Genomic DNA, 16,626 nt, shown 5'->3' with positions numbered 1-16,626 from the left:
CCCAGAGAAGCAGTGATGCCTGAGATGGAGGCAGAGACGATGACATGGAGAGATGGAGCAGCTGGGGACTTTAGACACAGAGAGGGAGAGGGGCTGTGTGCTGACAACCACTGGGGAGCAGGCTTGTATTGTATACTCTTTAGTTGGGTGATGATGCATGGAAGGGATTGTAACCATGGCAATGAAACAATATACGATAGGATGAATGGAAAACTAATGTTTTCCGATGTAAACTATCACATAATTTACAATAAAACATTACAAAAAAACACACACACACACAAAAAAAACCCACCATGGCTTGTGTCAGATGCACCTTAGTGCTCAAACCGACATCTTTGCTCTTGAAATTTAAAGAGGTCTTGTGCAATTATTTGTAAATGTAATAATGTTTTTTATTTCTTGACTGCTGTTTCCATGAGTGTTGATGGTAAACCCAAGCAAAATGAAGTCTTTGATAGATAACGTCAATCTTTTCTCCATTTGTCATGGTGTTATTTATTGGTCCTGTAGTGAGAATTTTTGTTTCTTTACATTGAGGTGCAACCCATATCAAGACTTTGAATTTTATCATTCCCTTCACTTTTAGCAAGCAAGGTTGCATCATCTGCATATCGCAGGTTGTTAATGAGTCTTTCTCCAATCCTGATACCATGTTCTTCTTCACACAATCCAGCTTCTTGGATTGTTTGCTCAGCATACAGACTGAATAATTATGGTGAAAGACTCTAACACTGGCCCACATCTTTATTGATTTTAAAACCTTAAGTGTCCCCTTGTTCTGTTTGAACAACTGCCTCTTGGTCTATGTACAGTTTCCTCATGAGCAGTATTCTAGAATACTAATTTTCTACAATATTGTCCTTAGCTTGTCATAATCCGCACAATTGAAAGCCTTTGCATAGACAATAAAGCAAATGCAAACATCGTTCCAGTATTCTCTGCTGTCAGCTAAGATCCATCTGAAATCAACAATAATATATCTCATTCCAAATTCTCTTCTTAATCCAGCTTGAACCTTTGGTAGTTCCCTGTCAAGGTGTTGTTGCAGCCATTTTTAAAATTATCTTCAGCAAAATTTTACTTGAAGGTGATAATAGTGATATTGTCCAACGATTTCCAAATTCCATTGGGTCACCTCTCTTTGGAATGGGTACAAATATGGATCTCTTCCAATCAGTTGGCCAAGTAGCTGCCTTCCAAATATCTTATCATAGATGAGTGAGTGCTAGAGTGCTGCATCAATTTTTGGAATGCTTTCAATCTGTATTCCATCAATTCCTGGAGTCTTATTCTTTGCCAATGCCTTCAACACACTTCGGACTTTTTCATTCAGTAGCATCGGTTCCTAATCAACCTCTTGAAATGGTTGAACAGCGACTGTTTCTTTTTTGGTACAGTTACTCTGTATATTCCTTCCATCTTCTTCTGATGTTTTCTGCATCATTCAATATTTGGCCCATAGAATTCTTCAATACAGCAAATCAAGACTTGATTTTTTTTTCCCTTCAGTTCTTTCAGCTTGTGAAATACTGCACCTGTCCTTCCATTTTCCAACTCCAGGTCTTTGTACATTTCATTTTAATACCTGACTTTGTTTTCTTGAGTTGCCCTTTGAAATTTTCTGTTCAGCTTTTTTTACTTCCTCATTTCTTCCATTTGCTTTAGCATCTCGGCACTGAAGTGCAAGTTTCAGAGTCTTCTGATACCCATTTTGGTCTTTTCCTTCTTTCCTTTCTTCCATTTGCTTTAGCATCTCTGCACTGAAGTGCAAGTTTCAGAGTCTTCTGATACCCATTTTGGTGTTTTCCTTCTTTCCTGTCTTTTTAATGGCCTTTTCTTTCTATATGATGTTTGGATGTCATTCCACAACTCTTTGGTGATTAGTGTCCAATGCATCAAATCTATTCTTGAGTTGATCTCTATATTCAGGTGGGATATGTTCCAGGTTATATTTTGGTTTTCAGGGACTTGTTTTAATTTTTTTAACTTCAGCCTGAACTTGCAGATGAGACAGTTGATGTTCTGTTCTACAGTCTGTCCCTGGCATTGTTGACTGATGATATTGAGCTTTTCTACTGTCTTTTCTCACAGATGTAGTCAATTTGATTCCTGAGTATTCTGCCTGGTGAGGTCCATGTGTACAGTCATCTTTTATATTGCTTCAAAAAGGTATTTGCAATAAAGAAGTCACTGGTCTTGTAGAATTCTATCATGTGATATCCAGCATTGTTTCTACCACCAAGGCCATACTTTCCAACTACTGATACTTCCTCTTTTTCCCAACTTTTCATTCCAATCTCCAGATTATTGGTATATCTTGATTGCATGTTTGATAAATTTCAGATAGAAGATGTTGGTAGAATTCTTCAGTTTCATCATCACTGGCTTTAGTGGTTGATACATAAATTTGAATAATAATGGTATTAACTGGTCTTCCTCAAAGATGTATGGCTATTATCCTATCCATATACTTCAAGATAGATGTTAAAATGTTCTATTTGATGATGAATATGACACTACTCCTCTTCAATTTGTCATTACTGGCATGTGGCTGTAAGATTCAAAATGTCCAAAATCAGTTCATTTCAGCTCAATAGAGCCTTGAATATTGATTCTTTTTTGTTTTGTTTCATTTTTGACAATTTGTAATTTTTCTAGATTCATTCACATTTCATGTTTCCATTATTAATGAATGTCTGCAGCTGTTTCTCCTCATTTTGAGTTGTGCCCCATCAGCAAATACAGGTCCTGAAAGCTTTACTCCATTCTCATCTTCAAAGACAACTCTACTTTGAGGAGGCAGCTCTTCCCCAATCATATTTTGAGTGCCTTCCAACCTGAGGGGCTCATTTTACAGCACTATATGTGACAATATTCCATTGTTATTCATAATGTGCTAATATTGGTCAGAGCATTTAGTTAAGAGAATTTAGAGGTTTTGTGTGATAAGAGGATGAATCCTGGATTGCTACCCATAAGTTCAGTGGTTTAAACTCACCAGCCATTCCACTGATCCTGTAAAAATTTACAGCTTCAAAACCCAATACACAGTTTCTATGAGTAGGAATTAACCCTATGGCAGTAGGTAATACATGGAAAAGTTGTTAGTGGTGGTGATGGTTAAGAAAGGAAGTCAAAAATGACTAATGGAGACCCTATGTTGTATACAGTAGATCTGTTACAAAGGGATTTGAAGGTTGTGATCTTTCAGAAGCAGTTTACCAGATTTGTTGTCTGAGGCACTTCTGGTTGTATTCTAACTGCCCGCTTTTTAGCTAGTAGTGCACCCCCTGAGGATTCCCCTGTGAAATATAACTACTGTCATATCTGGTACAGAGAATGAGCTAAATGTTCATTTTCTTGATTTGCTTTTATCCGTAGCTATGGGCAGCTTTTCCGATGGTGTCTCGGCACTTTAATCACTCCACTGCAGCACCAGACATTAACCAAACCCAATCCACTATCATCCAATCAATTCCAACCCACAGACACCCTGTATGTAAATCTCTACAGGAACAAAGTGTCAACCTCTCTTCTGCATACCAGCTGGTGGGTTTGAACTGCCAACTTCTGCCCTTACAGTTTGCAGTCCAGTGCTTATCCTACAATGCCATCAGGGCTTCTTTGAATCTACTTAATTCACCATTGAGACATATAATTTGGGCAGTAGGTGGTGGTGGTGGGGGGGGTTTGTATCCAGATGGCAGCAAACCAAATTTTCATCTTTACTTTAAAATAAAAGTCCTTTCCTATGGTTTGATTGTAACTACATTGCAAACACTGAATTGTAAATTTAAGTATTTACCTTGTGTGTAAATTTGAGCATTGCAACAAGCCTCTGGAATGAAAATATTTAAAGTGCTGGGGTTCTGCTTTTGCAAGTAACATTGAAAGTCCGTGGCCTTTAATAATTTTCACAGATTTCAAACATGCTGGTCGTGCCGGTAAGAGTTCAGAACCTAATGAACTTAGCTTATCGCCCAGTTACCTGCAAGTCATTTTCTACTCATGAGGACCCTGTGTGTGACAAAGTAGAACTATGTTCCCGCAGGTTTTCAACGGCTGATTATTTTAAACATATTACCATGGCTCTCTTCTGAGGTGCCTCTGGAGGAATTTTAATCTCCAACCTTTAGGTTAGCAGTAAAGCACTTAACTACTTGTGCCACCCAGGAAATCCAACTGCCGAATACCAGTATATGGCACTTAAGGATAAGCACTGGACAGGTAACCACAAGGTCAGCAGTTCAAACCCACCTGCTACCCTCGAAAATCTTATATAGTGTCACTATGAATCAGAACTGACTCAGTGGCACACAACAACAGCAAAAGCAGTTTGGATGGCATAATCCTGTGGCTGTCCATAAATTCTTTGATGGCAGTGTGTGTTACTTCCCAGGATGACTCTTCTCTGAAATGTGATTTGAGAGATATGGAATGGAACAGCTGTAGAATGGCAGCGATATATAGAAATGCAGAAACAGCAGCAGCAGCTAACATTTTTCAACAATTATTTTAGGATCAGACACTGTACTAACATATGTATGAATGACTGGACTTTAAGTTGCAGGCACACACACACACACACACATGCTCACATACCTGCTCATGTGTAAGCTTATACCTGGGACAAGTCGGTACCTGGGGACAATGTGGGTACAGTGGGTAACAGGGTAGAGTCTGCAGTCTGTGAGACCTGAGTTCATACATAAATTCATGAATTCTGACTCTATAGCTGCATGTCATTGGAAAGTTATTTAGCTTTTTGAAACTTCAGGTGTCTCATCTATGAAATGAAGTAAAAATTACCAGCTACCTCTTACAGGGAGTTCTAGTGTGGCACTGCGGTTTAATGTGCTGGACTGCAAGGTCGGTTTGAACCACAAGGTCAGTGATTCAAGCTTACTAGCCGCTCCTCAGAAATCCTATACAGGGCTGCTATGAGTTGGAACCTACTCAATGGCACTTAACAACAACAATGTCTTACAGTGGTCAAAAATCATTAAATAAGGTAATAAAAAGTTTACAAAGAAACCATATACTACATTTATATAATTATTAATAGGATAAGGTGAATTCTTGAATTTGTCTATAATTCTTTATTACATATTATGTTGAAATTTATTATTTTTCAAATGGTAGCATTTAGGAATCAGGGAGTTTGTGTAAGGGGAAGTGGTACCGAAATACTCATTTTTTAAATAGTGAAAGAAAATTTAAGTTGTAAATTTACCATGTATTTGAGCTGAAGAAAATAGTTTTTAAAAAAACATGATTTACTGGTTTGTTTTGCTCAATTATTTAAAAACCTTCAATAATTTAGTCCTATTTTAAATATATTACATAAATTGGGAGAGTGAGTCAGCATTTAAAAAAGAGAGGATGAGAATGTTCTGTTTGAACTTTAAAAAAAAGGAGATGGCCAATTCATCAGTGTCGTTTTGACGCTGGTTTTCTTGATTTTCCTTCAGGTTCATTGTTTGAATCAAGACCCTGAAATTTACAAAGCTCTATTTAAGGAGCTCTGGTAGTGTAGTGGTTACGAATCGGGCTGTGAACCTGAAGGTCAGCAGTTCGAAACTACCAGCTGCTCCGCGGGAGAAAGATGAGGCTTTCTACTCCCGTAAAGATTTACACCCTCGGAAATCTTGTACAGGGTCGCTATGGGTCGGAACCGACTCGACGGCACTTAACAACAACAACAATTTAAGCCCAAGACATTTGTGTAGGGTTTTCAGGACCACACCTATCAGGCAGCCACCACCATAAGGCAATCAACACACAGACTGAGAATAAAGGCTGTCTTTAAAAGTTCCCAACTGTTTTCACCTGGTGTGGCGCTGGTGTGGTGCTGAGGGTTTATGTGCCAGACTGCAAAGCCGTTTGAACTGCAAGGTCGGTGGTTCAAGCTTACCAGCTGCTCCTCGGAAACCCTATACAGGGTCACTATGGCTCGGAATCGACTCGACGACACTTAACAACAAAACAACAATATGACAAAACCTGGAGTCATCCTACCCTCCTCCTGGGCTGACATCCTAACATCTCATCTGCTCAACCCTGGAAATATAAACAAATCTATTCTCCAGCCCCACTGCTTCTCTTCCCCATCTTCCATTTCTTTCTAGTCATCGTACCAGTCCCTTGCTAGACTATTGCAACACACTGTCATGAGTCTCTGTTTCCATTTTTGTCCCTCTAAGGCATATTCTTCATACAGTAGCAGAGTGATCCTTTCAAAATGAAAGTTAGCTAATGCCATGCCTTTGCTCAGAAACCTATAATGAATTCAAATATATGAGTAAAATACAAAATTCTTACAGTAGCCCTCAAACTCATCTCTGCAATTCTCCCTGTCACTCTCTCAGTTCCAATCACACTGGTCTCCTTGCTCTTTATCAAGCATGTCCCTACACTGGGAACTTTTCCCTTACTCAACTACAATTTGGAATGTCTGCCTACCTCTCCAGGTTTACTTAATAGTCAGCTTCTCAGAGTTGCATTTTCTAACCACACATGCCTTTCTTAATCATTCTTCATCCCTCTATTATGTTATATTCTTCTACACATACTCCCACAAGACACAGTATACATTTATCTCCCTTTTAGTCTGTATTTCCCAACAGAATGCAAGCCCATAAGGGCAAGAAGTTCATCTGTTTTGTTCATGGTTATATTGCCAGCAACTGAAACAGTGTTGGCATGTGGCAAACACTTAGTAAATATTGGTTACCGAATGACACTTCCAGGGAAGCAGAAAGATTAACTGAGAAAGACAACTCAAGGCTGAAAGCAAGGTTCTCAGGAGCTTTACTGATGATCAAATTGATGAATCAGAATACTAGGGTTTGTTTCCAACTTTCCAAATTTATGTTTTATTATAGCTTCTTACCACACACACACCCTTCTAACAGATGTAATTGTGTCAAAAGGATGAATCCAAATTTAAATTCATTGTCTAATTCCCCCTGGCCTTGGCCTCAATTCTGAATGTTGCTTAAATTTAAACCAGATTACACCAGCTCTACCTATGACATCTTCAGTTACTGAGGATAAGACAGAAGCATGCTTGTGAGATGGACAACAGGGAAGAAATGACACTGTGGTTATGGGAATTACTTCAAGTGCATCCTGAGTGAGTTGGTTGCACTTGTCAGGACTCTTGAGTATCAAACTGCAAAGCCTTTCAACAAAGTGAAGATAGAAGTTCTTTCTTCACAGTCAGCCTTCCCAGATTTTTAATTCCTCCTCAGAAGTAAATTAGGGGATTAAGTAGGTAGAGTTTCTCATGTCTGATGATATCCTAAAGTGACTGTTTTAAGTTCTGTAGATGTATTATTAAAAATAATAACTTCAGGATAAAAAAAGGTGTCAGTACCTCTGGCTGTATTTATTTTATTCATTCTTTTGTTGTTGTTGTTAAGTGTTGTCAAGTTAGCTCTGATTTATAACGACCTTGTATAGCTTTTCTGAGGCTACACATTTCTGAGATATCAGAAAGCCTCATTTTTCTCCCACAGAGTGACCTGTGGGCTCAAACCATTTACTTTGTGTTTAGAAGTCCAGTGCTTATCATATGGAGCCATCATGTTCCCATTCATTCTTTCCTTGTTGTTGTTGTGGTTATGTGCCCTCAGGTCAGTTCTTACTGATAGTAACTCTTTATAGGGTTTCCTAAGAACAGTTCATGAAATTGAACCACCGATGATCTTGAATGACGGTCAGATCAAATTGACCTTCCAGTCCAGTGCTTATCTAACAGTGAACACCAGGTCAAAGGTTGTTGTTATTAAGTGCCATTGAGTTGGTTCTGACTCATAGCAACCCTGTAAAGGATTTCCAAGGAGCAGCTGGTATGTTTGAACTGCTGACCTTGGGGTTCATAGTCTAATGCTGATTGTAAAGCACCACGGCAGAAGTCTGCCTGCTGCTAAATGCTTGGCACAGGACTAGGTTCGGAAGTTGTTAAGTCTCATTGAGTTGGATACACTCAGGGACCTTGTATAATGTTTCCGAGGAGCTTGTATAGGGTTCCCAAGGTGGGTTTGAACCATTGACTTTGTGGTTATCAGTTCAGTGCTTATCCTACAGCGCCACACCAGGACAGGTCCTAAACTGTAGTTAGGAGTCAATGAGACATGATTCCTATTTAACCTAGCAGGGGAAGTAGTATGTAGTTGTACAGCTGAATGCATCCAAACTGAGAGGAAATAAGTTGCCATGAGAAGGAAAACCACAGGGACCTGGTCCTACTTGGGACAGATGTTTGAACTGAAGGCTGAACAATGATTAAAAGTGACATGAAGGGACAGGCTTTGCTGTGGAGGGAGCATGGTACATTCAACAAAGGAAAGATGAATTGTGTGGTTGATGTCTTGGAGGAAGGAGGCGAGCTGTTTAAGCAGAACAACAGAACATTGGATAGTTTAAAATTAGGAAAGGTGCACCCCAGCATTGTACTCCTTCATCATAATTTATTCAATCTGAATGCTGAGCAGGATTATATAAAGCAGGATTATATGGAGAAGAATGTGGCATCAAGATTGAGGAAGAATTATTAACAACCTGGCACAGTGGCAGCAGCAGAAGTGGACAGGGTACAATTCAGTATCCAAGAGGACACTATGGGTTGGAGCTTACTCAACAGCACTGAACAGCAACAACAACAACCCAGTCACTAGGTGGGAATTAAAAAGGTATTGGAAAGAAAAGTTATATCAAGTCAATTCAAGGTACCACAGTGTTGTAAGAGAGGTTGCAACTGCCAGTTAGAAGGTAGTTTTAAAGCAATAATGAGTCTGGCTCCATTTTGACGATTTCATGTTGTTGTTGTGTGCTATATATGGTTTCTAAAGTTGTAAGTCTTTACAGGAGCAGAAGGGATCATCTTTCTCCCAGGGAGTAGCTTTCAAGCTCCAACCTACCCCTATTCCCTTTGGTCTCACATCATGGAAAGCTGATAAGAAAGCCCACATACCATTTGCGTGTGTGTGTGTCAGCAAAGAAAACATGCAAGCCCAAATCCACAAATAAAAATCATCACCTTCCTCTAGCCCCTAAACATAATAAAATTCAACGCTATTTTTCCTGCTCTCTTCACTCAAGCCTTTGTAAACTGGCTTAGACACCTGCCCTGCTTTTTCCCAGAAAGTCTCATTAAATGAACAATAAATGTGGTGCTGTGGGTTAATGTGCTGGGTTGCAAAGTGGTTTAAAATGTAAGATTGGTGGTTCAAGCTCACCAGTTGCTCCTTGGAAAACCTACGCAGGGTCACTTTGGGTTGGAACTGACTCTACAGCACTTAACAACAACAACAACAAACCTTTTAACATTCACTTAGGACATTCAGTCTCAACATGGAAACTAACATTGGGTTGGGATTAGATTCTGTCCTCTGTGGGGCAACACACCACAGACACAAAGTTAAAGCAAATATTAGAGTTCTAAGCCTTGTTGTCCATTACTCATCTGTAAGTTTGTCATGCTGTGGTGGCAGGCACATGATGCTAGAAACTATATCACTGGTATTTTAAAATATCAGCAGAATCACCCCCAGTGGACAGGTTTCACGGGAGCTTCCAGGCTAAGAAGGACTAAGGAGGAGAGCTGGACTAATTATAAATATCTATCTCCTGGATTCCTTATGAACATCAGTGGAACTTTGTCAGATAGAGTACCAGAAGATGAAAACATTATGAATAGTAGCATAATATTATCAGATGCAGTGCCAGAAGATGAGCCCCCTCAAGCTTGAAATACAACTGGTGCAAAGTTGTCTCCTCAAAGTTCACTTGATCATGATGATACAAAGGTTTACAGCCTCAGAAATCCCATAGAGGGTCATTATGAGTTGGAACTGACTCAAAGGCACTTAATAATAACAACAATACATGTATGTGGATATATATATATATATATACACACATATATACACATACACACAATATATATATATATATATATATGCTTTATGTACTTATTTCTCTAGTAAAATTAATTACTAGGTCATGTCCTTTACAAAAATATATCGATCATAGTTCTTTTTAAATCCATTGCAAAATATCTATTGAAAGTGTTATGGAGTAAGAAGCTACCTTGAAAGCTAAGATGCACCTGACACTAGCCAGGCATGGTATTTCCAATCATCTTGTATGCATACAAAAGCTAGACAAAATAATAAAGAAGAATGAAGATGAATTGATGCATTTGAATTGTGGTGTTTGCACAAAAATACACCATGTGCTACCAGAAGAATTAACAAATATGTCTTGGAAGAAGCATACCCATAATGCTCTTCTAAAGTAAGAACAATGAGATTTTGTCTCATATACTTCGGACATGTTAGAAAGAGAGAACAGTCCCTAGAGAAGAGCGTCATACTTGGTAAAGTGGAGATGAGAAAACAAGAGGAAGGTCTTCAATGAGAAGGATTAATGCAGTGGCTACAACTCTGGATTCAAGAATATGAACATTTGTAAGGATGGCTCAGATCTGGAAATGCTTCATTTTATTGTACATTGGGTGACTATGAGTCAGAAACCACTGGACAACACCTAACAACAACAAATAAGTTAGTAATTTTTAAATTATGTCCACAGAGCAGAGAGCTGGGATACAGAATAGAACCTGGAGTAAAGTGAGTAAATGAAGGGAATTAACTTAGATTTAGTAAAAGTAAGTATAAGAAACCCTATAATTAATGGTAAAACATCGAAATTTTCCCTCTGAGATATCCAAACAACAAAAACATTTTTTTGCCACAATATGCCACTGGAGATCTTAGCTAATATAATAGCATAAGGAAATGGCAAGGGATTAGGATTGAAGAAGAAAGAAAACTGTTATGATTTACAGACAACATGATGGTGTACATACAAAAATTCTGATGTATACAGTCAAATTTCAAATTTGTAAGTGAATTGGCTATAAAATCAAAATCTTTCCTGTTAAAGTCAAAAAACTTAAATCTCAGGAAAATGTCCAATACACAACATACAGTTTCAAAACTAAAACGCACACACACATATAAATTGAGTCTCAGCCTAGAGCTTATGTATACATTAGCATTGGAGAATTTGTTTGAATGTCATAAGCTATAGAAATTTTGTTAGACTTCACTTTTTCTCTAGTCAAACAGACTAGTGCTCATCATAGTTCCTGAATTTCCTGAGCACCAAGAAATTTGAAAAAGTTGCTGGTTGCAGTGAGCTCTTCACATTTAAAGGAGAGATAACCAGTCAAGGATATTGAAGAGAACAGCTGAAAGGGGCAAAGCAGTAGTCTTCTGAATTATAGGCTCTGACTAGTCTGAGATTTCTGTTTCTGCCACAAGTTGAAATTCCAGGATAACCCACAAAGCATTCACTTGCAGTGGTAACTGAGGAGCAGTGAGAATGAGTAGACAGGAGATCCAGTTAGCACTGATCTCACCTTGACAGGGGACCTCCAATATGAAGTGTAAATATTATCTCTAAATAAAGCTACAGAGGCACTACTTATCTGTCAGTCTGTCACACTGTGGTGGCTTAAGTATTTCTGTGATACTGGAGGTTATACCACGGGCATTTCAAATACCAGCAGGATCATCCATGGTGGAAGAAGTTTCAATGGCGCTTCCAGACTATGAATGAACAGGAAGAAACAGAGGCAGACTACTTCTGAATGTTTAGTCACTGAAAACCTTATGAACAACAGCAGAACATTGTCAGAAACAGTGCTGGAAGATGAAAGCATTGTGAACAGCTTCAGAATATTGTCAGATATAGCATCGGTAAATTACTCATTCTAGTTAGAAAGAAGTGACTTCTCAAACTAGAGATGACTGTGATGCTCCGAATGGAGAAAAGCTTTCAAGACATTCATGTGCTGATGAGGCACAACTCAAAATGAGGAGAAATGGTGACAAACATCCATCAATAGAAGGAACACGGAATGTACAGAGTATGAATACAGGAAAATGGGAAGTACTCAAAAGTGAAATGAAACACATGAAGATTGATATCATGGTCATTAGTAAGCTGAAATGGACTGGCATTGGCCATTTTGCATCTGACAATCATATGGTTTACTATGCTGGGAACAGCAAATTGCAGAAGAATGGAATAGCATTTGTCATAAAAAAAAAAAAAAAAAGCATTTCAAGATCTATCTGGAAGTATAAAACTGTGTGATCGGCTAATATTCATAATGCCTACAATGAAGACCAGTTAATACCACTATTATTTAAATTTAAGCACCAACTACTGAAGTCAATGATGATGAAGTTAAAGAATTCTATCAACTTCTGCAGTCTGAAATTTATCAAATATGCAATCTAGATATATTGATAATTACTGGTGATTGAAATTCAGAGGATGGGAATAAGGACAAAGGATCATGAAGTAGTTACAAAACGTGGCATTAGTAATAGAAAAGTTGCTGGAGGTTGCATGATAGAATTTGCAAGACAGCCTATTCATTGCAAATACATTTTTAAAAACATAAAAGGCAATTATACATGTAGACCTCACCAAATGGAATACACAATAATCAAATTGACTACATCTATAGGAAGTAACATTAAAAAAGCTCCATGGTGGTGGTAGTGTGCCATGGAGTCAGCTCCGACTATAGCAACCCTGTATAGGGTTTCCAAGACTATAAATCTTTACAGAATCAGAAAGCTTCATCTTTCTCCTGCAGAAAGGCTGATATTTTGAACTGCTGACCTTGAGGTTAGCAGCCCAGCTCGTAACCATTACACTACCAGAACTCCCAAAAAAGCTCTGTATAGTCAGCCAAAACAAGAATATCCAAAGAACAGATTTGATGCATTCAACACTAATCACTGAAGACCACAAGAGGTGGGATGACATCAAGAACATTATATAGAAGGTCATTAAAAAGAAAGGAAAGAAACAACAAAAGGAATATCAGAAGAGAATCTGAAACTCACTACCCAGCATAGAGATGCTAAAGCAAATGGAAGAAATGAAGAAAAAAAAGAAATTCCAAAGACCTCAACGGAAAATTTCAAAGGGCAGCTTGACAAAATCAAATATAATGAAACGGGAAAACCAAGAATACACTCAACATTTCTTAAGCTGAAAGAACAACAAAACAAACTCAAGCCTCAACTTGCAATATTGAAGAATTCCATGGACAAAATATTGAATGACGTAGAAATCATAAAAAGAAGGTGGAAGATAATATGCAAAGAAAATGTACAAAAACAAATGGCTGATGTTCAACCATTTCAAGAGGTAACATGATTAAGAACTAATGCTACTGAAGGAAGATGTCCAAACTACTTCTGACAAAAAAAACCAAACAAGGTTTCAAGAACTGACGGAATACAAACTGAAATCTTTCAACAAACTGACGCAATACTAGAGGCACTCACTCATCTATGCCAGTAAATTTGGAAGACAGCTACTGGTCCAACTGACTGAAAGAGGTCCATATTTCTGCCCATTCCAAAGAGAGGGGACCCAATGGGTTGAGGGAATCATTGAAGATTATCATTAATATCACATGCAAGTAAATTTTTGCTGAAGACAATCAAAAAAATGACTGAAAAAATATTATCATCAGGGAACTGTCAGAAACTCAAGCTGGATTCAGAAGAGTATATGAATCTCATCTGAAAGATGTTTACTAGTGCTTTATTAACTATGCAAAGGCTCTTGAATGTGTGGATCATGACAAGGTATGGATAACACTATGAAGAATGGATATTCCAGAACATTTAATTGTGCTCATTAGGAACCTGTACATAGACCAAGAGGCAGCCACTTGAACAGAACAAGAGGACAGTGAATGGTTTAAAATCAGGAAAGGGGTGTACCAGGTTGTATTATTTTACTCTATTTATTCAATCTGTATTCTAAGCAAACAATCTGAGAAGATCTATTATATGAAGACCGTGGCACCAGGATTGGATGAAAACTCATTAACAACCTGCAATATGTAGATGATACAACTTTGACTTAAAATGAATACTCATTAACAACCTGAGATATGTAGATGATACAACCTTGACTTAAAATACTTCCTGATGAAGATCAAAGACCACAACCCTCAGTATGGTTTCACCTCAATGTAAAGAAAGTAAAAATTCTCACAAATGGATACATAAAACTGTCATGATCCATGGATAAAAGACTGAAGCTGTCAAAGTGTTCATTTTGCTTGGATCCATAATCAATACTCACAGAAGTAGCAGTCAAAAATCAAAAGATGTACTGCATTAGGCAAATCTCCTGCATGATATTTCTTCAAAGTGTTGACGAGCAAAGATACCAGTTTGAGGATGATGTTGCGTTGGACTCAAGCCATGGTATATTCAATTTCCTAATATGAGAGTCTTGGTGTGGCATTCCAGGTTAATGCGCTGGACACTAACGTTGGTTTGAACTGCAAGGTTGGCAGTTCAAGTTTACCAGCCACACAACTAAACAGAAACATTACACCATTGCACCATTCTAAGAAAAATGGAGCTAAGATTCACTTTTGATTAATTTTGAGAATTCTATATGATCATCAGAATTCAAAAGAAGAGGAAGGAAAATGACAAGAAGAAACTATTTTTATTTCAGTTTGCATTGTTCTGTCATCTAGAGTAATTACATTTTATTTTGAATTAACATAGGGATGCATGTTTTGTTACTATTGTTGTTGTTTCAGTTATCAGGGCCTACAAATGTCTTAACATGGCCAAGATAACCATCTCTAGACTTGCCAGGATCTTTACCTCTCTGAATACACATTGTTTCCTGATGTACTTTGATATTCTTTTCCTTATCCTAACATTATCATACACCATTGGCCAAGTTATCTGTTTTTAATTCTCAGACTAAGGAAGGCTAGATGTTATTTCACTTTTACTTTGTAGGCCCCTTTTTAAGATTGAACTGTACCATTTAGCATTTTTAAAGCTATTACTATAGATTTTTCTAACTTATAAAACATATTTAAGAACCCAAATTTACACCCCTACTATTGTGGCTGTGGCTGGTGGTTGTGTGCCATGGAGTAGGTTCCGACCCATAGCGACCCTGTACAGGGTTTCCGAGACTGTAAATCTTTACCGGAAGCACAACACCTCATCCTTCACCTAGACGTCAAACATGTCTTTGGGTCAGGTGGGATGATTTTTCACAAGTTCACACTATAATCAGCAACTCTGGTTTTTCAAGGAAAAGAGTACAGCAGCGGGTGAGGAGGAAGAAAAGACAGCAGAATTTTAGAATTCAATTTAAGTTTCAACTCTACTCCCACAAACCAAAGCTGGAATTCTTTCATATATATATTTTGTTGTTGTTGTTTTTTCTTTACTTTGGTGTGTCCACTATTTTCCTGTTTCTTTTCATGCATATTGTTCAGGAAAACTAGCAGGCAAGTTTCTGAACATGTTTAGCATTTTGAGACAGAGCAGAGATAACTGATGACCTTTGTCCTTTGCAAGGGGTAAGATAATTAGAAAGGAAAGGAAAGGAAGGTTCTTCCACTTTATTTCTTCATGGTAAGCTGCAAAGTAAGTGTCTATTAAAGTAGCAAGATTCATGTGCAGAGATTAGACTGATACATAAATATCAGACATTAGTCCTCTTCTGACTTACCTCCACCAGTTTATTGGCATGTTCACGAAAAACCTGGGCGTATTCTTTGACTTCCTTTTCATTGCCACTCTTCGCAGCTTCAATGAGAACCAGTAAAGGGACATTGGTTTCCAAGAAAGAATCAGATATGTGATCCATCACCGCTTTTCGAAGCTATAAAGAAACAAAAACATAAAATTAAAGAATAGAAAAAAAATGTCAATTATTTTTTTCTAAACTATTTTTCAACTGTCATTACCCATGAATATAATTTTCGAATACTTTCTTCTTAATTTGTCTGATACTTATCACATCAAGGGAAACAAAGATGACTTATGGATATGAATATGAATTAACCGTATTAGCATATGCCAATATGATAGGGCTTTAAAAATAAAAGTTCATGGAAAAATGAAATTAAAAGATAATGTTGTTGGTGGTGTTAAGTGCTGTTGAGTCATTCCCAACTTATAGAGACCTTGTATAGGGCTTCTAAGGAGTGGCTGGTGAGTTTGAACCATCGACTGTGTGGTTCAAACTGACCTTTCAGTCCAGAGCTTTTAGCCCATAGGGCCACACCCGGAGTCCTAAAAGATAATAAAATTATTTTATGAATCGTTTGAAATATATGCATACACGCACAGCGTCTGTAGCTCAACACTTTATAGGCCCTCCCTGATGAAAGGTCTGCTTTCATCTTTCAGTGAAGAACATATTTCTCTTCATGAATTTTTGGATCATGAATACAGTTCAAGGACCAAGGATTCAAGCTTTTTAGAATCTAAAAATTTTAGGCATCAACTAGTAAGTGGGGGAAACTTTGAAAACAGAGCTAGATCTTGAAGCTATCCGTAAATATTAAACACTTTACTTTTTCCTGCCTTTTCTAGATCTATTATTTAAACTTGATGGAGATGGCAATACAAACATCTAACAGCCAACTCTTTTTTCATTCATTCACTAAGAACACCAAAGATGTTTCTATCCAGGTGTTATGACGATACAGTTGATCTGCTTCAAGAATTAAAAATAATAATTATATAT

At 37.7% G+C, this 16,626-nt stretch overlaps 1 protein-coding gene across 5 annotated transcripts in view; it reads right to left on the bottom strand.

Annotated features, from left to right (window-relative positions):
• CTNNA2 (catenin (cadherin-associated protein), alpha 2) overlaps positions 1–16,626 on the bottom strand; it is a 1,482,995-nt gene that overhangs the window by 378,244 nt on the left and 1,088,125 nt on the right. For all 5 annotated transcript variants that reach the window (XM_006866584.1, XM_006866581.1, XM_006866582.1 and 2 more), the window contains one exon: positions 15,604–15,756. In XM_006866584.1, coding sequence (XP_006866646.1) covers positions 15,604–15,756 — 153 coding nt within the window. The remainder of the gene's footprint in view (positions 1–15,603; positions 15,757–16,626) is intronic.

Source organism: Chrysochloris asiatica, unplaced genomic scaffold, assembly GCF_000296735.1.
Source record: "Chrysochloris asiatica unplaced genomic scaffold, ChrAsi1.0 scaffold00093, whole genome shotgun sequence".
Classification (NCBI taxonomy): Eukaryota; Metazoa; Chordata; class Mammalia; order Afrosoricida; family Chrysochloridae; genus Chrysochloris; species Chrysochloris asiatica.
This window is presented reverse-complemented; position numbering and strand designations above follow the sequence as displayed.